This window comes from Dipodomys spectabilis, unplaced genomic scaffold, assembly GCF_019054845.1.
Source record: "Dipodomys spectabilis isolate Male_0828 unplaced genomic scaffold, ASM1905484v1 ptg000089l, whole genome shotgun sequence".
NCBI classification, from domain to species: domain Eukaryota; kingdom Metazoa; phylum Chordata; class Mammalia; order Rodentia; family Heteromyidae; genus Dipodomys; species Dipodomys spectabilis.
The window spans coordinates 7,823,046-7,849,015 of NW_024870766.1; the positions used below are offsets into that span (position 1 = coordinate 7,823,046).

Here is a 25,970-nt window from a genome sequence, read left to right on the forward strand (position 1 = left end):
TTCTATTTTTATATTTTTTAGAATTCGATTTTATTACCTTTAGTAGTTGTACAAAGGAATCGCCATTCAACAAAGCAGTTTATGAACACAATATATCTTGATCAATGTCACCTCTTTCAACATTCTCAGCCATTCCTTCCAACCCACCCATCCATCAATTGCCTTAATTTTATTACTGCATTCTTTCTTCCTTCTTCTCTTAATTCACCTCTTCTCCCTTGCCTATCTGCTGCACTCTGTTTCTAGTACCCATTCCCTGGTATTTATTTTGTTCGACTGTGATTTAGCCTTTCTAAGAAGTTATACTATTTAGTTCTCCCCTGAATCAGCCATATTTCAATTATTACACTTATGTATGCTTAGATACCCCTTGAAGTGTTTACTTATATGTTTATAAATTAGTTTTAGGATTCATGTGTGAGAGAAAACATGTATCTTTTGTCTCTCTCGACCTGACTAACTTCACTTAACATGATTTTTTTCCGGGTCTTTCCATTTCTTTGTAAATGATACATATTAAAGGACAAATAAAACCACAGAAGAGAAAATACACACATAATCCTCATCATCTAAAGTTCTCTGAATATGTAATCTTGTCATTGAAAACTGTGTGCTCTGGTTTGTGACTCCGTGTTAAAATTAGATAGTTGGATGTTTTAAAATTATGTGTTAGATTTGTACTCATTTACTTTTACAGTTTTACTTTCCCCATATTTATTTATTTTCCAGTGCTTATTCTCAAAGTTGAAGGTAGTTGAAAGTGGATAATATTACTATCAATTACATATGGCATCACCAAACACCAGGCTCTATGACCAGACTGAGTCCTGAGAACAAGTGCTGGTGAGTATGAGACATACTCAGAAAAGTATGTTCTTTCCTGATGTGCTCCCCGACTTGGCCTGTTCCCCAGTGCCTTGAATTTGTGTGAATGAGGAAATATACCACATTGGAATGACCATTTTCTGTATTTTTTTAGAATTCTTATTAAAGGATAAGTATGTCTCAAAGAGGCACCTTATTTGCTTCTCAGTGATGTAAGAGCCTCATTTGTTTTGCTGAAAGGAACGACCTTTGTTCTAGGTCCCCTGGGAGGGTACCTAGAGATCATAGCTTTCTTCTGGCCTGCACAAGTATGTGGCCTAACTAAAGCCTGCCTCCTGGGGACACCTGGGAACTATGGAGGAGGGAGCAGAGGTACTTCCTCTGTCATTTCCTTCCTAGGAAAGTGTGAGGGAAATCCTTTGCTTTTGCCAAGGTCTTTGTCCCCTGAAGGTGAAAATCTGTACAACTTTCTGGTCAGTTTTCTTCAAGCCAATACGAATTCACACTGTGGATCTATCTATAAGCCTTTTTCATGAATCCTTTATCAGTTATCCACAAAACCAGTTTAAAGATCACTTTTTGTACAAAAAGTGTACAAATTTGCCACAAGAACAAATTCTGAATTCATTTATACCTCAAGTTCCTTGCAGTACAGGCTCTTTTCCATATAATTTTATTATTCTCTCTAACCCCCGTTATAGTGTAGAATACAAAGTAAGATATTTATGCAGATTGATGTGGTGATTAACTATGTGTGGGACCGCTGATAACTTTATTAGGCTGCTTGATAACTACAAGGCTACTGAGGTAATTTTAAACGTAGCCCTTCCACTACCTGCATATAATTTTAGGGAGAGTTTTTTTTAGCAAGGAATTTACCAAGTTTCTCAGTTTTTCATCTCTACCACTTTTTGAGGTAGATTTTATTTTCCTCATTGTAGCCTAGCCAATAAATGGTAAAATTAGAATTCACACATAGGTATTTCTTATGCCAAAATTCTCTACTATTTTTTTTTATCACATTATAGTTTTGGTGTTTTGATTTTTTTCTGTGGAGGCAAAAGAGTATCCCAGACATATGAACATTTGTGATTTTATAGTGATATTGACCAGATAAATCAAATAGAAAGCCAGATGTTCTGATAGGTCATAGGTGGCTTCTTCTCTTGAGAACAAATTAAGGGTTTTTGAAGCTTATTCCCTGCTTTAATCAGTCAAGTCTTTTCTAAGGAGTATAGAGTATCAAAAGAGTAAAATTAGATTAAAAATCTATTTGTAAGACATAGTTTGTGAAATACTTAGTAAATCATTTTACACACACACACACACACACACACACACACACACACACACACACACACACAATTTACTGCCCTGAAAGAAAGTAATGTCAGAAAAAGCAGATATACACAACCTTTTAGCAGTGCTAACACTGTGTATAAATATATAAATATTTAGGAAATAATTGATACTTTATTGGTAGAAGCAGACATCTATCTTAAATTCTTTCTTCGCAAATTGAATATTTTAGTTCTCCTGATCTAAGTATTCTAGTTCTCCTGATTAACACAATGTGCTTTGAGATGTGCAATATTTTCTATCTCTCTAATGAAATCAAAGAGTGTTTATGAAAAACCAATTATGCTAATTACTCATAATATGATTGTGTGCTCTAAAGAGGGAAAGAAATGTGAAATAGCTCATTTAGAACAGCACAGTATTATACACGGAATGTTAAGTGGCACAAATCTAGGTGTAGAAGTAAAGTTATTCCATTGCAAATAGATCCAATTTAAATGAGATTGTAACAACATGAATATCATGACTTTCTTTGGAACCTGGGCTTTGATTAGTAATTTGGTAAGAAGCAGTGTATATGACTCTTAGAATTGCTGACTTTTATCACTATGACATTAGTACTTTCACTAGAAAAAATTGAACTTCAAGTAACATACAGAAACTATATGAGGTAGTTGAAAGAATACAAAAGTATGAAACCTGGGTCTGAGTTCTAGTTTGTATTCTACTTAAGGGAGATTTCATGAAACCAGTCATTTTGGGAATGGAGAAAATGAGAAGATTTAGCTGGTGAATTTCTTAATTTTTCAATTTCTAAAATTCTGTGACCCTGTATGTGAGCATTGTAAGAGTTTGTATGAGATGTTTCTTTTTCCTAAACAAAATTAACAACAATCATCAACTTGTTAATCTAAATTTTGTGTTAAACAGTTTTTGTGATGAAAGGGATGACATGGATCATGATGCATTGTATTCATAAATTTACATGTTGAATTGAAACTGCCTTGTACAAGTTCTTATAGATAATGAAAAAATTCTGCACAAAAAGAGTTTTTTGTTCTTTTTCTTTTTTGGCAGAATTATCTGGCTTGTCTGCATATACCGTCAGATTTATAGCCTGAAAAATTCTTTGTATTTTTATCTCAAAATAAAATGATACATTAGTAAAACATCTGTGTAAAGGATATACATTTTTGTGGTTGTGTCAATAATTTCAACTTCTAATGATTCTCTTTGTTATATAACTTTGCAACATCTGTGCTATGGCAGGTATCCTTTTCTGCTCCTTGACTCTGTCCTGAGCCCAGTGAGGTGAGTCTGCGAATACAATGTTAACAGATGTGACACAAGTGAAAGAAGCTTTAAAGGAGCTTGTACGTTGAATTTGCATTCTTTCACCTTTGCCATCACTCTGAGAAGATCATGAGGGGGCTACCTTACTGATTCCAGAAGGGAAGAAAAAGACCATTTGGGCAATGATACCCACATGTAAGCCCTGTCTCTATTCACTCACTCTAACTGATCTTTGGACTGGATACCGATAAAATAATCATGTTCTGACACTGAATTTTTGGCTAGTTTCTTATGCTACAGTAGCTACCAGATAAACTTCTATACAATTTTCATTGGCTTGCTCTGTTTAAAAACTTGTGCCATGAAATACCATAAAAATTAAGAATTCACTTATTTTTATCATCCATTGATGCAATTGGTAGGATCACCTCCTTTTGTTCCCCTGAGCCATAAAAGCAGAGAGATTATCTTTTAGCAGTAACACTTAACAATCTCACCTGTATGGAAACACTGCTGTAGGAGCCACCAATGACCCCTGCAATGAGCAATGGGATGTTTTCTTGAATGGCATACGATCCATCAGGACACATATACTCAGCTTCATCCACTTTAGTCAAGGATGCTCTGACAAATTCCAGGGATTGCTCCAGAGCATAGGTGTCTCTTGAACATGTATCCAAAATATGAACCCCCAGCTTCACTCCTGGTAGTAAGTAATTGTCTTTGTTAATTTCATCAATGGCAAACAACATGGCTTCCAGGCGTTGAATCCCTCGGTCTTCATTGATTCGCCCACATTCTTCAGTGCCAGTCCCTTTTTCATTTATAGGGAATAGGCCCCCTAAAACCAGGTCGCCTTCTATTTTAATCTCTTTCCTCAAAAAGTTATGATCCCCTAAAGAGAGTAAAAATCCTTTGGAAAACAAGGCTAAGGTAAGAACTTGCAGTCTTGTCAACATCTTTACGGATCCCATTTCTTTATTTCTGGGAGGTGTAAATGGGTGGAGCCAGTGTTGCCCACTAGTCTTCCTCTCTCATTTCCAAAGTGAACCTTTTGGCTGACCTTCAAATAGGGAGGATCAGACTAAAGTAGCCTGTCACCAAATTCCTAGAGAGATAAAAAAAATATATTAACAAAAACAGTAAAGAAAGCATCAGTGACTACATTGATGCTCCCCAATCAGCTCTTCGGTAGGAAAAAGATGCAAACCAGCAATTACTACTAAGCACACATGATACCACCACACTAGGCACAACCTCCCAGCTACTCCAACCCAGTCATTGCAACAAACTGTGATGTAGACCTCCCATTTAACAGAAATGAACATCAAGGAACTATTGCAAAGTCTACTTACAATGGAGGTAGGAGTTAGTCTCTAAGGCTAGCTCCAGTCCTCTCTACCTAGATATTTACTTTGTTTTTGGCAGGAAAGAGAGTTGCAAATAAGTCTGAGTATACTCTCTCATCCAGCTACATTTAAGAGCTTACTCTTTTTTATGGACTATTCATCTTCCTACTTGGCAACAAAACACAACAAAACAAAACACAATTAATTCTCTCACCAATTCAACATGTTTACCAAAACTTCCAGTATTTCACTTCATACTTCAGCTCTTAAAAACAACTCTTTGTGGCTTTGCTCCATTTCCTTTCATCATAGATCCTCAGCCCACTGTAGTTGAAATTCGGCCTCAACTGCTGTGACAAAACGGCTACTTCTAACCTACTGTCTTTGAGGGGGGGTGACTTGATTTTTTTATGCTGTCTTTTTAATTTTATTTTTCTTATTTATTTCTCTTATCTTTAAGTAGTTGTACAAAGGAGCTGCCATGTAACAAAGCAGTTTATGAATATAATGCATCTTAATGTCATGTTTTTCAATATTCTCACTATCCCTCTCAACCCATCCCTTCCCTCACTTTTCTTAATTTTATAGGATATACATTGAATTATTGACTGCTTTTCTCCCTCTTTGTCTCTTCATTCTTTACCTCTGCCCCTTTGATCCTATCTACCCCTTTCAAGTACCAGCTTCCTGGTGTGTGTTTTGTTGAATTTTGACTTTGTCTATGTAAGGAATTACATTATTTGACTTCTTGCTTGAATCTACAAGATTTCAGTTAATATATTTGTATATACTAGTATACTACCCAACATATTTACTTATGAGTTTATAAGCTAAATCTAGCTTCCATATACAAGGGAAAACATGTATTCTTTGTCTCTCTGGACCTGGCTGATTTCACTTGATATAATCTACTTTCTCAATCAAATAAATATTATCCTCAATTTTACCTGGCCTTTATGGAAATCTCTACTGTAGTTCTGCCTGTAACAGCTTCCTAGGTTTCCATTCTTAAACTTCATATCTGGCTATCTTTCAAATTCCATTCTTGAACAGCTTGCAATCTCCATTCCTGGGGTAACTTGTCTGTGTTCATAGTTTCAACTATCACTTAAATAGGTTCCAAACTCTTAAGTCAACTGCCTGCTAAGCAGCTTCACCCACACATCCCTTAAACACCTCAAAGTCTATATGTTACACACTCTCCCATATCTCTGTAAGTGGATATTCTCTGAGTGCCAGAAATCTTCACTCTACAGTGTTGTCATGCCCTCTCTTTAGCTTTCTTCTGGTTAAACTCTGAGGAATCTACCTGTTCAACCTGTATCAAAACCACTTCCTTTTCTCTTGTGATGTGTTGTAGCATGATGGTACTAGTTTCTGTAGAGTTGCTACTGGCCCTCAAAGCACCATTTTATGGATTAGGAAAGATTTTCCTCTCTCATGTACTGAAAGTTTAATTTTATCATTGTATCACTTGGACAGTTATTAAGTTATGCTAGATAGTTATGATAGGTGATGTGGGATTGATTGCTGATGATTGCCTCTTTTAGCCAGTGGTAGACAGTGCCTTGTGGGTCCCTTACATTGCAAGGTTTTTAATGAGTGCTAGTTTGGGGTATGTGCAGTAGATTATAGCTTAGATAGTTCTATAAACTAATCTTCTTTCTGTATATGCTGTCACAGGCCAGCAAAAACACTTCCACTGGGAATCAGACGAAGTTCTGCTGTGAGGATCAAGTTTCTGACAGAAGGCTGGAATGTTATCAGGGATCTTCCCAAAATCCTGATGGAGAACAGTGTAGTACCTGCATAGAGTTATAGGCCATGGACCCATGGTGGTAACTCTGACCACTGGCACTAGAACAAACAAGTTACCAGCACATTACTCTGCTCACTTCCTTCTATCCCATCTGGTAACTTGGAGGTTATTGTTTTCAGTCACATGAGACGTCACAGCATGGGAGCATGGAGTCATGAAACCCTTCTCTGTTGGCAGCCGTGTGTGTGTGTGTGTGTGTGTGTGTGTGTGTGTGTGTGTGTTGTATGTATGTGTGCTTAAGTTTACTTGTCTGCCTTCCTACTTTTGTGTATGATTATATGTTGGAGGGATTTTAGGCTCTTCCAGACTCAATTAGCATGCATGAACACCACACCACCTGTGCACTCCCAGATAAATTAGCAAATGTTAACTGTCTGAAAGGTGTCCCATTGGGAGAGATGCTCCAATTCAGACTTTATTATTTAGTGTGGCCTGTCAGTCTCTGAGCCTTCCCTTGCCTACAGGTTTAAAATTTTTGTGAGCATTTCTCCATGATCACAATCTTGTCCTAAGCTAGCTGTCAAGCTTCACGGCTTACAGTCCCCATCAGCTTTGTGCCATCTCTGTCCTCAAACCTTAATCCCTAGATATGAACTACATGCTCTTCAGGAGATACCCGTGTGTTGCTTCTGCACATGCTGCTCTCTTTGCTAGGAATGCTTTTCTATACTCTTCTTTATGATTTAAGTTACTGTCAGCAAAGTCTGTACTATTCTTTCTGTCTCCCTTCCTCAGTCAGTTCCCACTTTCCTGCTTCATATTCCCACCGTTCAAAAAAATACTTGTTATCACTGTCATAATTAATGTTTGATTCCCTATTTGATTGTTAAGAACAAAAGGAGTGGTTCAGCATTTAGGATTCTTAAGGTACTGAGAAGGAAAAAAAACAGTGAAAAAAGTTGAGATAGGAATTAGTCCAATGTTTACTTCAACATTTTTTTTGACATTTCTCCTTCTCCTGTTAGCAGTGCCCTTTAAAACCCAGCTTTCTACTTGCTCTCAGCTCTCTTTTTTTTCCCCATACGGAACAAATGATCAGTTGCTTTCTTGAGACACACACAGTCAGCTGGGTTTTGTTTTGTTTATTTATTTAGGTGTGAATCTCAGCAATGACGGCAGCAGTTGTCAGAATGTTCAGTGTGAACCCAGACTCTCTCCAGGAGATCTGCTGCAGGGTCCCAGGAAGTCTAATAACAATGCTTTTTTAAAGCTGATATTTTAGTAGTATTTTTGTTTGTTTGTCTCATATCAATTTCTGATTCCTCTTTGATCTCTATGCGCAATTCTCTTTGAAGTAGATCTGGCACAGATGGATGCGAAGACACTGATCATTACTGCTGATGAGGAAGATGTAGAAATTGCCCTAAAAAGTCATGCTTTATTTACCTTATAAGAGAGAATAGCTAATTCAAAGAAGGTCATCAACATGCTTTCCACAGATATTTATTTTAAAAATATCTTTATTAAAAATCTCTTGAGTGGGAAGGAATTTTGATACTCTGAATACTCAAAAGAATGAAAATGACTATAGCCTATAGAAAGATTAATTGCCTATTGAAAATGCTCTAAGAAGTCTTCAAATAAAATACCATCTCACATTAAAAGTAATATTTTATATGTAGATAATATTATATAATATTATATAAAGATAATATTATTATATAGAGATAATATGACTTACAATATTCTATATATGTCCATATATACCGATATAAAGCTCTGAGGCTTAAGCCCAGAGCCTCATGTTCTTGCTTAGCTTCTTTTGTTCAAGGCTAGTATTCTACCACTTAAATATTTGTGTACCTAAGGTTTGGCATAGTGTTTGAAATCCAAAAAACATTCAAGAAATGTTTCTTAAAGGATGTAAATGTCCATGACAATTATATTTGAAAATAACTCTTCACTATTTTATATATGGTATGGGAACTGGGAATTATAGAAAGGGAGTTGTTTTAATCTCATGATCTGCCTAACCAGCCCAGGTCTGAAGGCCAACGATTATAAATTAGGAAGATAGTTTGTACAGGTTGAATTTTTTCAGGCAAGATGTATAAGATATGCATGAAATATAAATGAACCTCATATTTAGACTTGGGACCCATATCCAAGATATCTCATTATGTATTAAATAAAAACCATGCACATTATCCTGTTTCAAAGCTTCTAAGATATATCTACTCATCAAATACTTATTGAGCACCTACTATGTGTATGCTAAATCATGAGCTAAATACTAGAGTATATACTTTAATTATAAATGTATGAACATCATTCCAGCTGTCAAAATCACAATCAAAATGCTTAGATATTTAATGTTTTAACCAATTATTTCCCTCATTTATGAAAAATTTGAAAGTATACCATGAATTTCCTTTAATATGGGCAACTCTTACTAAGTGCTTGACTAAAAAAGCCATCCATTCACACTATGTGCATTACAAATTGGGGTTTGAACTTGGGACCTTGTTTACTTGGCAGGTACTCTGCAATAGAGCCACACTTCCAGGCATAAATTTAAAAACGGGATACTCAATGTATTCTAAAAATTTGGCTAATAACAATATCATGTAATATGTCTCTTGTTTAAGCCTTTTAACAGAAGTTACTTTAAGTAATATTTAGTCTTAGAGAATTACAGATCAGCAATTAATTGAGTTAATCTAAACACACTGCCTCAACGTTTTCTTGTTTAGTTTATCCTGAAGCAGAAGTTGTGATTAAGATGGTAGGACCATGCATAATTTAGAAACATGTAGGATTCTTTAAAGACAAAGCCCTAAGAAACAGAAAGCTAAAAGAAACCCTAGGTCTCCTTGGCACAGGCCGAAATTTTCTTAATAGAGACCCGGAAACACAACAAATCAAAGAAAGGTTGGACAAATGGGATTGCATGACGTTGCAGAGCTTCTACATGGCAAAGGATGTAGCTAGCAAGATTAATAGAAAGCCCACGGATTGGGAGAAGATCTTCATTAGCCATACAACGGACAAGGGTCTCATATCTAAAATATACCTGGAACTCAAAAAATTAAATCCCCCAACAACAAATCCTCAAAAAACAACTGCCCAATAAATAAGTGGGCTAAAGACTTAAAGAGAAACTTCTCTGAAGAAGAAAGAAGGATGGCCAATAGACACATGAAGAAAGGCTCAACATCCCTATCCATAAAAGAAATGCAAATCAAAACAACATTGAGATACCACCTCACCCCAGTTAGAATGGCAAAAATCAAGATCTCTAACAACAACAGCTGCTGGAGGGGATGTGGACAGAAGGGAACCTTACTTCATTGTTGGTGGGAATGTAAACTTGTTCAACCACGTTGGAAAGCATTATGGAGGTTCCTCACAAGACTTCACATAGAGCTCCCCTATGACCCATCAATCCCACTTTTGGGCATTTACCCAAATGTTTACAAACAAGACCACACTAAAGCTACCAGCACGACTATGTTTATTGCAGCATTATTTACCATAGCTAAGATCTGGAACCAACCCAGATGCCCCTCAGTAGATGAATGGATCAAGAAAATGTGGTATATATACACAATGGAATTCTATGCCTCCATCAGAAAGAATGACATTTCCCCATTTGTTAGGAAATGGAAAGGCTTGGAAAAAATTATATTAAGTGAAGTAAGCCAAGCCCAAAGAAACATAGGTCCCATGGTTTCCCTTATTTCCAATATCTAATATATGTATGAGTCAAGCAGAAAAGGTCAGATAATGTGATGTTAGGAAAATGAACCCTTAGATATGTATGTAAATGTTTTTTTTCTTTCATGCATTTGTTTCTAACGCATTTATAAGATTATTTCTTTGTTGCTTTGTATGTCCCTCCCCCACAGTATAACCCTTGCTTTCACTATATTTGATGTCCGTATAATTTGTGGAGGAGATGGGGAAAAACAAGTCGTTTAAGGATACAGGTGGACCCGTTGCAACAATGAGAAGTACAAGTTGTCATGTCGAAAACGAACTTTACAACTTTGGTGGGGGGAGGGAGGATTGGATGGGGGGGGAGGCTGGGAAGGGATGTGAAGGGTAAACAAAGGAGGAGGCTGCAATGCTTGATTAGAAATGTACTCATTATCTTGCCCATATAATTGTAACCCCTCTGTACAGTATGTTCACAAAAAATTAAATTAATTAAATTTTAAAAAAAGAAGTTAAAATTTAACATCGAATGGAAAAAAATGGACAAACATGCTCAACTCGATGTAACTGTTTCTCTCTCTGTCACAGCTCATAAGATGGAGGAAAAGGGCACTACCATTCCTTTCCATGTTCTTGTCATTATAAACCAGCCAGCAGCCCATTCCCTACAGAAACAGGTTCCCTACTGCTGCCACATTCATATGCAGTTAGAGGATCCCCCTTCTTCAGTCAAATTTTTCCATTCAAGAATGGTGAGTGATGTATCAAATATAAACAAGTTCATGTAGCCCTCTCTGTAGGCAACCTGTTCACCAATGTTTTATTAATCAGTGCATTAATAGGATCTCAGAGGTCTGTGGTGAATATCACCCCTGGAAATATGTGGGCAGAAAACATTTCTGTACTCTGCATATGCTAATATGTACTTTTCTTCCTCTTCTGACTTTGCTTAGGGACTTGGTGTTAGAAAAGAAACACACTTTGACTCAGTGAATAAGTAGTGTATCTAAGGAATGGAAGCTTTGTAGTATCAGAAGATCAAGCTTACTGTTCCCCAGAAATAAGCCATTAAGTTGCTGAAGAATTTCTGAGACTGCTCAGTGCCAGGTTAGGTATGAAACCTCACCAGTCTGGAAGAAATTATACCTTTTCCTACTATGTACAATTTTACTGTGAGGGGCTGGGAAGGTGGCTCAGTGGTAGAGCGCATGCCTTGCATGCCAGAGGCCCTGGGTTCGATTCCTCAGCACCACATAAGCAAAAAGAAAAAAGCCGGAAGTGGGGCTGTGGCTCAAGTGGTAGAGCACTAGCCTTGAGCTGAAGAGCTGAGGGACAGCGCCCAGGCCCAAAGTTCAGGCCCCATGATGGGACCCAAAAAAAAAAAAACCAAAAAACCAAAAAAACAATTTTACTGTGACTATGACTTTTTTAGCTATTAAATTGTAGGCAACAAAAGGCATGTCCATAGTTCTTAGACTGCCATTTTCAAATGAGTAAACAGAGGCTGTGGCAATATTGACAATTCAAATAATGGAATATGACATTGAATCATTGTAATTCTTTACTCTTACTTGGGGGAAACAGGTATCCTTTTTTTCTAGAACCCTTGAGATGCTGTGGTGGTTTGAATTTGAAATGTTCCTTACAGATTAATGCATTGAGGACTCTTGGGCTTTGGGGGAAGTAATTGTATCATGAGGGTTCTGACCTAATCAATGGATTGATCATTTGATGGACTTGAAATGTGATGGCATTATTAGCAGGTGGTGAACAGTCCAAAGTGAGGCTTGGCTAGAGAAAGCAGGTCACTGGTGTGGGTTTTATTTGGAAAGCTTCTTGCCCTGCTTTCATCCTGTTCCTCCCATTCTTCTCCTATCTGCCATAGGTGAGTCACTTTACTCTACCACATGCTCTGCCACCATGTTCTGTCTCAAAATGTCTGGGCTTTGAAGCAGTTGAGCCAATGGACTAGAACCTCTGAACTGTGACCCTCAATAAATTCTCCATCCTTTCAATCATTTTACTCAGGTGTTCTGTTTGTTAAAATTGACTTCTTAAAACCTAATCACTCTTATCAGGTATAAATTATCTCCCTTTTGTAGCTTTCCACATTACTCTAGCTGTAAGGGAGCCTCTGCATTTGGAAGACTCCCATGTGTTCCATGCTTTATATACATAGTTTATTTGCATAGTTTTTGCAATGGAAAATTATGCTTTCTTTGCCATTAGATTGCAATTAGCTATGTATCAAGGACAAAGCATTAGACATAGTTGCATTTTGTTTAGTGTCTCACACACAATTGTCAAATGTTGGTAAAAATTATAAAATTACAAGTAACATTTAAGTTTTTTGAGATATTAGTTAGGAGAGAGGAAAAATAATTTTGGAAATCTCATTCAGAGAATAAAGATCACTAAAAGGTCGTTTTCAAAATGATGTTATAGTAGGTCAAGATTCAACTAGAGAAATCTTCCCCAAAGAGCTGTGAGTTGACTTTTTAATATTAAAATTTTAGAAGAAGAAAAGTATAAGTTAGGACTGGGAAAGTTTGGAGTGTTTGGAGAAATAGAATATGTTCTGACAGAGATTATAAGGAAATGTAAACAATGCATCATATAACAATTCCATTTCCTTGAAAGCAGAAACTACAGGGCAGAATAAGAGAAGCCAGGCTTTTGGACTAAGGATTTCATTTGGGGGAAGAGTTATGCTTTCCTTAGAATTTCTTGTTTAAGACTGAAATTCCATAATGTATACAAATATTTTCTTTTGATTTTTTTATTGTTTGTAAGTAGTTGTACAAAGGAGTTGCCATTTAACAAAAGTTTATGAATACAAGATACTTTAATCACTGTAGATCAGCTAGTAGGAACTAATTGAAGAGCTTTTTCTTAAGGACCTACTTTATTCATCAAGAAGATGAAAGAATCCAGATTACTCAGTGTGACTTTGGTTGAAAGAGTAATACTGTCAAAAGTGGGAAAAGGCATATTAGTTTTGTTAAAAGGGAGAAAAGCCTAATTCACTATTGTCCTTTGGCCTAATTAACAGTATAAAAAGGCACATCTTTTCTTTATTTTTTGAAGTCAGCAGAAAGTGCTTTCATGAGGTATGCAAGCTAATTTACAATTGTGCTAAATTTTGGCCCCTAGAGTAATTGCTACTAATCTACTTCTAATCAATATTAATGTGGTTAGGTCACTCAGTGTGGGCTATGTGAAAGATATATTCACTTTCTCTTAGAGTAAATCTTTATTTTTCCAAACATGAAATTCAGCTTATATTCTTGTGTGTGTGTGTGTGTGTGTGTGTGCGCACACACACACACACACACACACACGTGTTGGCATTTCCTGTTTTTGTCATCTTCAAGTTTCCTAAACTCATTGCAAAACCTCTGTGTTGGAGGCTCCCAACACCCTTACACTCTACCTTTGTTTTTTGTCCTCTTAGAAGCTGCCAAGTATAACAGAAGATACAGAATTGTCAGCATGAACAAAGAGTATAGAAAATAGATTTTTTCCAGTGCTTTCCCTCTTCTAGCCATGGACAAAATAGTGAAGGGGTCAAAATGTAGGAGTATTATTTACAGGCGTTTTTACTTATGGTGATAATGGGTCATATTAATAATGTCCTAGATCTGTAGAGTCTCTTATCTTGCATAATTTCAAAGTGTTCTGCACAGTATTTATATATATGTATATATACATATATACTAATATATTTACTAATTCTGATGAGAAAGAAATTATATTATCTTCTTTCTCTTTGAGGAAGAGAGAGTAGACAACATTCAAGCAGATTGTTCAGGTATTTAGTAGTAAACATAGGATTAAGATTTAAGAAGTCTTTTTATTGCTGTCTAACTCTACAAAAGAAAACACATATATCCACAAAACTATCACTCTCATCTCTCAATTATCCCTCAGTATATAAATGTAAATATTTTCTAAAAGCATTATCTTTGTCTAGTGCTAAACATACTTTTTAGGATGTCTATAACTGGCTTCTGCTTGTGGTCATGTCATAGTAACTGGTTTGGACTTGCCCTTCTGCTGAAAGTAACTGTATAATTGAACAAAACTCATAAAGCAAACTATGCTCCTCATAAGGAAGAAACACAACATGGAAATCTTATGAATACTCTCTGCTATCCTCAGCATTCTATACAGGGGTATTTTCCTGCCACAGAGCAGTATGGCCAGGGGCAGTCTTACTAACCTGAAGAAAAGATTCGGGCATAGGATGGTTGCAGTTGTCAAGGTAGAAAGCTGCATAGACATGGTGGGTATGACCAAGCACAGTGAGACTTGGTGAGTCCTGGCAAAGGTAACCAACCTGCACCAGTGTTAGAGATACTGTATATATTGATATCAAAATTCACTTACATCCTTTGGTATCTGCAAAGGCTTGGATACATGATTTCCTTCAAGTACCCAAATCCTCAGATGCTAAACTTCCATAGGCAAAATGAATTCATATTTGCCTGTAAATGCTATGAAAATGATTGTGATGCTGTATTGTTTAGGGAATAATGACAAGGAAAAGTTTTGTCTCTGTTCTTTACAGACACATTGTTCATAGGACTATGTAGTACTCACCTGAGATTCAAAATAAACAGTATTCAAACAAGTGTCAAACAGTTTACATATAGTGAAAGAGTAGCTTGAAGAGTTTTAAAATAAAAGTAACATTCAGACTAGAGAGAAATGACTGAAAAGTAATTAAGGAAAGCTTCCATTCTATTTGGACAGAATTAAGTGATCACTGGTGTATGGACACATGTAATTAAGAGTCTCAAAAAGAGAGAGAATATGGAAAAGAAAATACTTGAAAAATAATGGCTGAGTATTTCCCAAATTTGGTGGTAAACATAAGATTTCAAAACCACACAAATCAGCAAACCTTAACTAGGATGAATATAAAGTATAAGACACTATGTTGAAAAAACGAGCTTTACAATTTAGGTGGGGCGGGGGAGGGGGTGGGTGTAGTTGTGGAGGTGGGAGGGAAGGGATGGTAGGGGAAAAACAAAGGCAGAGGCAACAATGCTTGATAAGAAATGTACTCATTACCTTCCTCATGTAACTGTAACCCCTCTGTACAGTATTTTCACACTAAAAAGAACTTATAAAAAAAGCTATTTATCAGCAAGTTTAAGTTAAATTGATTAGGGTAAATGTTTAAAAATAGTCAAACAGGAAATATGTACAGGTAAACAGCAATATGAGTGATTGTTGAAATTAGCAGTGCAATGGCAGCCATAATTCAATATTATGAGTAATTTTAGGCCTTTAAAATTCTAGAGTTATAAAACTGGTTAAATACCATAGATTTCAATCTCTAGATAAATTATTCTTCAAGAATGAAGATGAACAGGATGACCCATTGCAACAATGATATCCACAAGATAGTTTATTGGAAACGATCTTTACAACTTCAGATGGAGTAGGGTGGAGTGGGTGTGAGGAGTATGGGAGGTAGGCGAGGGAAGGGATACTGGGACATTAAGGGAAGGGGTTACAAAGATCTAAAATAATGTACTCATTGCCTTACTCATGTAACTGCAACCCCTTTGTACAACATCTTTACAAAAAAATAAAATTTAGAAAAAGAATGAATATGAAATAAGGTGGTTTTTCAGGCAAGTTTGCCTGAAAGATTTCATTATCAGTTGACTTTCACTAAGAGAGTTGCTAAAGGGATTAAAGGGATTATTCCAAGGAAAGAGGAAATGAGACCAGATAGCAAATCAAATCTATAAGGAGGAATGGAAGTCATCAAAAATGGTCAAAATATGGGTAACTACTGAAGAATGTCTGTAAGTAGTCATTAGATATTGTTAACATAGAGTTTCATGAAAATACTGCTTCTCAAAAAGAAAAGATCAAGACAGGATGAGTTCTGACATATAATTTGGCTATTTTCCGGTTTGTTTCTCTTTCTTTCTTTCTCTCCTTCCTTCCTTCCTTCCTTCCTTCCTTCCTTCCTTCCTTCCTTCCTTCCTCCTTCCTTCCTCCTTCCTTCCTTCTTCCCTTCCTTTCTCTCTCTTTCTCTCTTTCTCTTTCTGTCTCCTCTCTTTCTCATATTCTCTCTCTTTCTTTCTCTTTCTCTTTCTCGCTTTCTTCTATTTTTTTTTTTGGCAGTAGTGGGGCTTGAACTCTGGGCCTGGGCTCTGTCCCTGAGCTCCTCACCTCAAGACTGGTGCTCTACCACTTGAGCCACAGTGCCACTTCTGGTTTTCTAGTGGTTAATTGGAGAACAGAGTCTCACAGACTTTCCTGCCTGGGTTGGCTTTGAACCGTGATCCTCAGATCTCAGCCTCCTGAGTAGCTAGGTTTATAGCCATGAGCCATCAGTGCCCAGCTGTTTTTATTTCTTAATATTTATGAATATGCATTTACCCTAAATCTTAACTAGATCCTCCTTGAGACTCCTCCTAGTAAAAGAATGGTCTCATAATTTAAAGTCCCTGGCTTCTGAAACTACTAGAACATTCTTTTATTTATTTATTTTTTTCATTGTGGGGCTAGAACTCTGGGCCTGGGCATTGTTCCTTAGCTCTTTAGCTCAAGGCTAGCACTCTACCACTTGAGCCACAGTATCACTTCCAGTTTTCTGGTGGTTTATTGGAGATAAGAGTCTCATGGACTTTCTAAAAGCCCGGGTTGGCTTTGAACCATGATCCTCCGATCTCAGACTCCTGAGTATCTAGGATTACTAGAACATTTTTTTTTTGGCGGGGGGGTCCAGTCGTGGGGCTTGAACTCTGGGCCTGGGCGCTGTCCCTCAGCTCTTCAGCTCAAGGCTAGTGCTCTACCACTTGAGCCACAGCGCCACTTCTGGCTTTTTTCTTTTTGCTTATGTGGTATTGAGGAATCGAACCCAGGGCCTCATGCATGCAAGGCAAGCGCTCTACCACTAAGCCACCTTCCCAGCCCCTATTAGAACATTCTTTAACTTTATGCAACTAATTTCACGCAAGGCTGAAATCTAAGTAGTCTCCCCGTTGCAACAGTGTAAGTTAAACTGTTGAAATACTTAACCAGTTGTGGCTAATCCACTAATCCTCCACTTTCCTGGATGCTCTTAGGTCTCTGGCACTTATCCACACCCCTTCTCTCACTACACTCTTTGAATTTCCTCATGACCTAGCAACTAAAGGATTGGACGTTGGCACAATAGGGTCATTAAGTTCCAACTCTGGGGTTATAGTTACTTTCCATTTTAATACTAGCTGCTAAACCTTTTGATTACTACCCTCAATTAATTTGATGAATAAGATTTTGGAGTCTGAGGAAAATTTTGCCTTTATGCAAAATTCTCATTAGCTGAAGCCCAAATGTTTTTTTTTTTCTTTGTAGTTTGACTAAAATCCATTTCCCAATTTGTTTGGAACTACATTACAATTTTCTGTTGAGACCCAAAACATAACTTTCTAAGGAGAGACCAATCCATTTTTGGCTTGATAGATTGTGATACACCTGACTTATCACCAGTGTCAAATGTCTTGACTATAGCAATCAGAAGGAAACCAAAATATTGGATGACCTAACAATATTATATATGCTGTTTACAATAGCTAAGATGTCCCAGTCCTATGATACAATAAATTCCTTGTCTTAACCTGTCAGTTTAGAATCTCTTTTATTTCCAGTGCCACTAAAATGTCATAACCAGCATATATTTACTTTTCCCATTGTCTTTTTTATTGAAGATAGGAAAAATTAGTCTGAGAATTATTGTTCACAACTGTGATTCCAGCACTCAGGAGGCTAAAGGAGAAGGAATGTGGGTGAAAGATGAGAATAGGTTCTATAGTAAGATCCCAGTTCCCAATGCAAAGACTATTATTGGCTTGCAGTTGGCTGGTATATGCTCTCAAGACAAAATCATGCATATCTCTTCCCAAATCTGTTTGGTAGTATCTCATAGGTAGTTTATAATTGGCCATTTTGGGAATACACATATTACAGAAATCATCAAACGCTAAAAATCAATCTCTCTACAGTTCTACAATATCTACTTGTTAAATATTTACCAGCACACCACTGGTAGAAAATTCAACAACATGCCCTTAAAATCTATTTTTAGACCATCAAATAGGAAGAAACTGAGAAAACTCTAAAGCATAGTGCCTTAGAAAACAGTTTTTCTACCTACAGATCAAGTCTTAACATCTATTCATGTGTCATGGTGTATTTATATTACTAAATGGCAAAGCATTTTAATAGGAAATAGAAGAATTTAGAATATAGAAAATATAAAAATCACTGAATTAAAACATATATTTAGAAAAGATGAATACTATTTTCTAAACCTTTTTGGGTGTCTATGCATGACTTTGTTTTACATTATAATGTAAAGTAATATTTTGTGAGTCACAATAAAAACTCTACAACAAAACTTTATTTCAGAACTGAAATGTTTTCATTTACTTTATGTCCAATTATTCAAATTGTTGGAAAGAGAATGATGGAGGATGAATAATATTTTATTGAAAATATTTTGTCTATATATGAAGATGGCATAAAGGACTCACTGAAAACGGAACGAGAGTGATAGAGACTCAGCCATGGAGGTGTTAATATAATTAAATTACAGTATGTTTATATGTGCAATACTGCAGTCAAACCCATTCATAATGATTAACATTTACAAAAACTTAAAAAAATGATAGGAAAGTAAAACAGATGCTCTTGGGGTGGTATGAGCAGAAAGCTGGAGGGTCAATGAAGAGATTTAATGAGGATGAATATGGTTGAAATAATTTATATGCCAGTGTGAAAAAAGAACAATGAAATTTTGTTGAAAAATTTTAAAATGGAAGGAATGAGGGAGAGACATTGAGGCAGTGAGTTTGATGGAGTAAATTCTAAGCAGGCATGGAAATGCATAGAGAACACTCTCCATTGCATAGCCAATGTATTAATAAAAAATCTTTAAAACAATTGTTCATAGTTAAGCTAATTTGTCAATGGCATCAATGCAAGGGGGAAGGTGGTATTTGTACTCTGGACTCTCCATAAAATCATTATAGTCCAAAGCTACTGTTGTTGTAGAACCAGGTAATTTTAATTCTCTAGCCTTTATTTCTTCATTGGCGATGTGATTATGAAAATTGTTTTTTTCTTAAATAATGGGAGAGGAAACTAAACTCCAGAGTGTCAATAAATCCCAGATTGTTCAGTGTTTATGGGTGCTGCTAAATATCACAAAATGCCAGGAGGAAATGGAAGTGGATCACTATACATGTATGCAAGGATTCACAGCATAGTGATTTACTTTATTTCTCCAGAAGATGGTTTCATCTCTACCCCTTTGGTCTGTAGTTGCATTGAATTTTCTTGTGAGTGAGCTAGACATCATTTGCTCTAAGTCACTATAGCTTAAGACACTGACTCTTGTGCCAAGAACAAAATACTACTTTTCTACCTGCCAAGTGTGTCAGACTTAATTTTTCTTGTCTCAAGTCATTAGATGCCTTAGTTATAAGGATTTTGAATCCTTTGTCACAATTATTAATCTTTAAATTCCATGGCAATTATTAACCTTTAAGTTCTATTACAAATATAGTAGTGTCTATTCCCCAAGCCTGGGTTTCCTTCTGCCCTGTTCTCTACTTCTGGTGTATATTTCAGGAAGATTAATCTCTGTTATTTTAGCCAAAATCAAAATATAGGAAACTCCCAACAAGCATCCTTAACTTGAAACATTTTTAGCAAACAAGATTTACAAGTCTGTTGTATTGCTTTGAACTCTTAAAGTGATTCTGATGTTATTGGTGCATCAAAGAGTAAGTCGAACACACTGTCTTCATATAACAGAGCTTGAGGTTTGCCTCTTTTTATTGTATTATATCAAGTTATCATCATTACAGCAGTCCTGTGGCATCACAAGGGTCTAATTCCCCAGGTAATACATGGGTAGACTAGATATAAAGAGTACATAGTATATGAATCAGTTTTCATACATAAAATAAGCAAAGGTAGTCAATTCTACATTTTCCCTTTAGTGATATGGGACATGATTGACTCAAAGCTTGAGAAAGGATCTTGAGCTTTGGTCAATTTCTATTTCTTGATCTGGAGTCTTGTTTCATGAGTGATAGCCAGTTTTTAAAAACTCATCAAACCGCACCATAGCAATATGGGTGTTTTCTGTATGTAAATTGCACAATAATGGGAAATTAAAATGAAAAAAGGAAAAAGAAGCACTGAGGTGGAAAAGAATGCCCAGCAGGCTGTATATATTTTTAAGATCTGCTTTGTTTTTAATCACAGGGGTCACAAGGGTATTAACATAAAATTGTTAACACCACACAGCCTGATATAATAATACCTGGTGAGAAGTGTTACTATAAAATGAAGTATCCTATGTCATTGGGAGAGAGTAATTGCTAAGCAGAGACCTCCTTATATTCACACAGGTCTTGAAAAAAAAAGGAATGGGTAAGATAGCATCTCTGCTAAATACCCTAAAAATACAGTTTCTTTTAGCTTTAAAAATTTAAACCTGAATTCCAACATGACAGGTGGGAGGAGGGGCCAAAAAGGTGTATCCTTGCCATAAATAGTGTCTACTACCTTACAGATGGGACAGATGATTTCCAATCTGATGGGCAAACAGTCATGCACCCGATGTCATGGTTTGAATAAAAGAACCTCCCTAGCCATAAAAGAAATGCGAATCAAAACAGCATTGTGATACCACCTCACCCCAGTTAGAATGGCTATAATCAAGAACTCTAATTAAACAACAGATGCTGGAGGGGATGTGGACAGAGGGGAACCTTACTGCATTGTTGGTGGGAGTGTAAACTTGTTCAACCACTTTGGAAAGTAGTATGAAGGTTCCTCAAAAGACTCACATAGAGCTCCCCTATGACCCAGCAATACCACTTTTGAGAATTTACCCAAATGATCATAAACAAGACCATACTAAGGCTACCAGCACAACTATGTTTATTGCAGCATTATTTACCATAGCTAAGATATGGAACCAACCCAGATGCCCCTCAGTAGATGAATGGATCAAGAAAATGTGGTATATATACACAATGGAATTCTATGCCTCCATCAGAAAGAAAGATATTGCCCCATTTGTTAGGAAATGGAAAGACTTGGAAAAAATTATATTAAGTGAAGTAAGCCAGGCCCAAAGAAACATAGGTCCCATGGTTTCCCTTATTTGCAATAACTAGTATATGTCTGAAACAAGCAGAAACGGTCAGATAAGTTGATGTTAGGTGAAATGAACCCCAAGATAAGGATTCAAATGTTTTTTTCTTTCTTGCTATTGTTTCTAACATATTCATAAGATGATTTCTTTGTTGTTTTGTATGTCCCTCTCCCATGGTATAACCCCTGTTTTCACGGTATTTGTTGTTGGTATAATTTGTGCAGGGGGAGGGAAAAACAAATTGTTTAACTAGGGATACAGGTGGACCCATTACAATGAGATGTACAAGTCGTTATGTGGTAAAACGAACTTTACAACTTTGGCGGGATGGGGGTGGGGTGGGGTGAGGGGGGGGGTAAGAGGGGAGCGAGGAGGTGGGGGCTCAGGGGGAGATGGGAAGGGATGGGAAGGGGAAACAAAGGAGGAGGAAACAATGCTTGATAAGCAATGTACTCATTATCTTGCCCATATAATTGTAACTCCTCTGTACGGTATTTTCACAATTTAAAAAAAAAAGTTACATGTTTGAAGGATCAATCCCTAACCTATGGCACAAATGGGAGTTGACAGACCTCTGAAAAGTTGGACACTGATGGGAAGGAGTCTTTTAGTCCTTGGGGATGTGCCATGGAAGGGTATTTTGGGATCCTCTGTTTTGTGTCTGGGCCCTGAGATAAATGGCTTTCTGTGCTCCCCATCATGATATACAGCCTCACCATTGCTTCAAAAGCAATGAGGCTAACCCAACCACAATCTGAAGACTCCACAGATCTCATAGGTTTCTGCTTTTTTAAATTTCTTGTAGGTATTTCATTAAAATATGACAATCTGACCAACACCAGGGTCTCAATTCCTACTCGTCTCTCCAGATGAGATTAAACTTTGAGGGTGACTATCTGGCTCATTGTGATGTCATTTTGGACAACTAGGAAACTGATGTCAATGAAGAGCAAATCTCTGGCCCTAGTTTAAAATTCAATAATTAAGCCTGGAGCTGGTGGCTCATGCCTGTAATCCTAGTTACTCAGGAGGCTGAGATTGTGGTTCAAAGCCAACCCGGGCAAGAAAGTTGGAGAGACTCTTACCTCCAATTAACCACCAGAAAACCGGAAATGGTGCTGTGGCTTAAGTGGTAGAGTGCTCACCTTGAGCTGAAGAGCTGAGGGACAGCACCCAGGCCCAGAGTTCAAGCCCCACTACCGCAAAAAAAAAAAAAAAGTCAATAACTGCTATGCTTAGGTAGAAATCCTAGGAGGAGGTCATAGATATGTATTTGTTGTTTTCCATCTGATTAAAAAATAAGGTTAATTATAATCCATCAGGGAAAGAGTACAGTTATATTTAAAATGTTCACACATAACCCTATCAAAATTGATTTTAATTATCCTTGTTATTTTATTCTTCTAGCTACACATTCTTTTCTCTTATACTCAAGCTTTAACAAGTCCTGGTTGTTAGTTTGCTCACAGTAGTACCAAATGTGGCTTTCCTTTTGGTTTTGTTGTTGCTACTATTGTTAGATAATGCCAATCCTTTTTTATTTTCTGATTTTGGTTTCTGACTGCTAATCTTATTCTACTCATATTTCACACATCTTTGTTCCCTTTACTTCAGTCTAGTCAGGGCAGTTTTCTAAACTTGCATTTACCTGTGGTTACTTAAACAGATTTAAATCTCCTGTCACTATAAATATAGTCAGTGTGAAGGATTTGAATCATTTTGTCTATTTACTTTTTTTTCTCTTTTTTTTATGGTCAATTTTCTTTAGTTTCTAGGAAATTCTAAGATGACTTTTGATGCATTGTCTTTTTATTTCTAACTCAGCATATTCTTACAAGTCTGCACAAGTTAGTTCAGCTGGTTGGCTTATGGAACTAGGAAAGTCTACATCATTAGAATGATTAAGGTAGAATTGGTGGAGGAAGAAAATCTGGTGTTTCCTCTTAGGACATAGCTTGTATTACAAACATGTGATACTAGTAATAAGATGTGATAGAAATTACCTATTAACTTTGCATAAACTAGTTATCATTATTAAACTTGTGAGTTCCAGCCGATCTTTTTAGATTAGTATGTTTTCCTTATGTTGAATAATACATTGATAGGCATTAATAGTATACATATATATGTATATATAATATTTTATCCTTTAGCTTCATATTTTATTTGAATGCCAGACTTTTTTTTCTGGTCCTGGGTCTTGAACTCAGGGCCTGAACCTGTCTCTGAGCCTTTTTGTGCTCAAGGCTAATGCTCTACTACCTGAGCTACAGCACCACATTTTTTCTGAGTAGTTTATTGGAGATAAAAGTCGTACATACGTTCCTGCCCAGGCTTCAAACTTTAATCCTGAGATCTCAGCCTCCTGAGTAGCTAGGATTACAGATGTGAGCTACTAGTGCTTGGCTGAATGATAGACTTATTTCCTTCAGTTTTGCATGGAAAAAACAACAGTTTGAACTTATATGCTAGCTGCTTTACTCTTACTGGAATATCTGATTAAAATAAATAAAAGTAAAAATATAAAGTAAATGAAGAACTCCAGCCTAGAGGAAAACTTAAATACTATTTGATTAGGAATCTGTCACTGAGCAATTTAACAGATCTATTTGATTCGTAACTTGTTTTGGTTCTGTGGCTTTTATAGCTCTTCCCTTTTGGGAACAGTGTCCTATTATCCCAAGGGACTGTGAATGGCAGATGATGTGTAACAAGTCAGGCACCTTCAGTGGCTTGTTTTTCTTTCTGGTGCTTAACTTTCCTTAAACATATTTGTGTTGGCTTTGCTTGAATTCCTTTGGAATTACAGTCACAAGTGCATACACGATCCAGTTTAATTTCAAGACACTTTTTTTTTCTAGGCCATGACATTTGGACATAATTCTAACTAGGGAGGGGAGCTTTGAATGTGAATTTGTTTCCACATATGGCATCCATTACCCTTCTAATCAAGACAGTTTTTAGAGCTAACACTATCTACTGCCCAGATGTTTCTTTAACTTGTGGCTTAGCACAAGACATTTACACCTTACTGTTTAGCATACAGATGGGGATAATAACCTTGGGGAATTTCAAAAGTCCTGCTCTGTGGTTTCTATGAAACTGTAGGCCAATTCTCTCAGTGGTGTGGATGCAAACCTACCCAAGCATTTTTCTCCATAGCCTCCCGGTGACCCATCTCTTCGTATTACTTTGTAGGACCTATGATGGGGCCCACAACATGGTACCTTATATGATGAAAAACTGGATCTGAAAGGAAAGCAATTTGTTCAAAAGCATTTCTTCATTAGGTAGAAAAATCCTAATCGTAATAAGAAGTAGAAAATGAGTCCTACTTTAGTTTGTTTGTTTAAAATGCTAAGTGTCACCTTGTATTTTATTTTCAACTATACAATGAAAGAGTACACATACTTTCTCAAATATTACAGGTGATACTAGAATTTGCATGACATTGCATGCAGAATGTTAGTCTCTAAGTGTATTTAGAGTAAGCTTTGTGTATTCATCTGAACAAATTCTTAAATGCTTCTACTTGCTTACTCTTCTGGAATATATCATTTATCTACAGGGGATTGACACAGGAATCTTTTTGGGTGAGCAAAAAAGATGTGACAAGTGTTCTTTTGGATGTGTGAAGTAGATTTTAGTGAATAGTTTGGACACTGGCCTAATTCTACGAAAGTTTTCATGTACTAGTTCCACTGTGCCCTTTTTGTTCCAAATAGTCACTCTGCCTTATGCCACAACTAAATCTGTGCTCTTATTTAAAAAATCTGAGTAGGTGTGGATTATAAAATTGTTTTAATAAGGAATCCTCAGACATCATCCAGCCTGATTTTTGGTCCTTTCAAATTTTTTATATTAAGAGTCGAACTCCCTGAGTGTGGGAATTATTTAGCATTCCTATTTCAGAATCTTGCTTTAAAACTTATTTAAAGGTTCTTGCTCTGGATGAAAATGTAGTCTGCATGTGGTACATATTTGAGACATCTGTGAATGTGACACACTGCATTCTGCTCTTCTAATAGATGTTCTTCTTTTAGCCAGAGACCTGTTACTCTCCTCCAAATGACTTGGAAGACCTGAAGACATTTTCTTTTTTTTTTTTTTTTTTCTACTACTTAGTTATACAAAGGGGTTTTAATTCAACGTGTCAGTTTGTGCATACAATGCATTTTGGCATCATCTATTTCAACATCGTTCTTCTTCATTTGTTCCCAACTCTATCCATCCCATCAAAAAATACTTAGCTCCATTTGCTGCTTATTCTGGAAATAGAGTCTAGGGGACTTTCCTGCCTGGGCTAGTTTTGAACAGAGGCCTTCCAAATCTGACTTCTTGGTAGGTAAGAACCACTGGCTTCCAACTAACTATGTTTTTTTTTTTTTTTTTAATTTAATTTAATTTTATTTGTGAACATACTGTACAGAGGAGTTACAGTTACATGGGCAGGATAATGTGTACATTTCTTACCAAGCATTGCAGCCTCCTCCTTTGTTTATCCTTCACATCCCTTCCCAGCCTCCCCCCTCCCCCGCTAATCCCA

The 25,970-nt window shown here is 36.6% G+C and overlaps 1 protein-coding gene across 1 annotated transcript in view; it reads right to left on the minus strand.

Annotated features, from left to right (window-relative positions):
* Grm3 (glutamate metabotropic receptor 3) overlaps nt 1-25,970 on the minus strand; it is a 215,914-nt gene that overhangs the window by 82,573 nt on the left and 107,371 nt on the right. The window contains exon 2 of the mRNA XM_042684720.1: nt 3,915-4,525. Within this exon, the coding sequence (XP_042540654.1) occupies nt 3,915-4,391 (477 nt within the window). The 5' untranslated portion in view covers nt 4,392-4,525. The remainder of the gene's footprint in view (nt 1-3,914; nt 4,526-25,970) is intronic.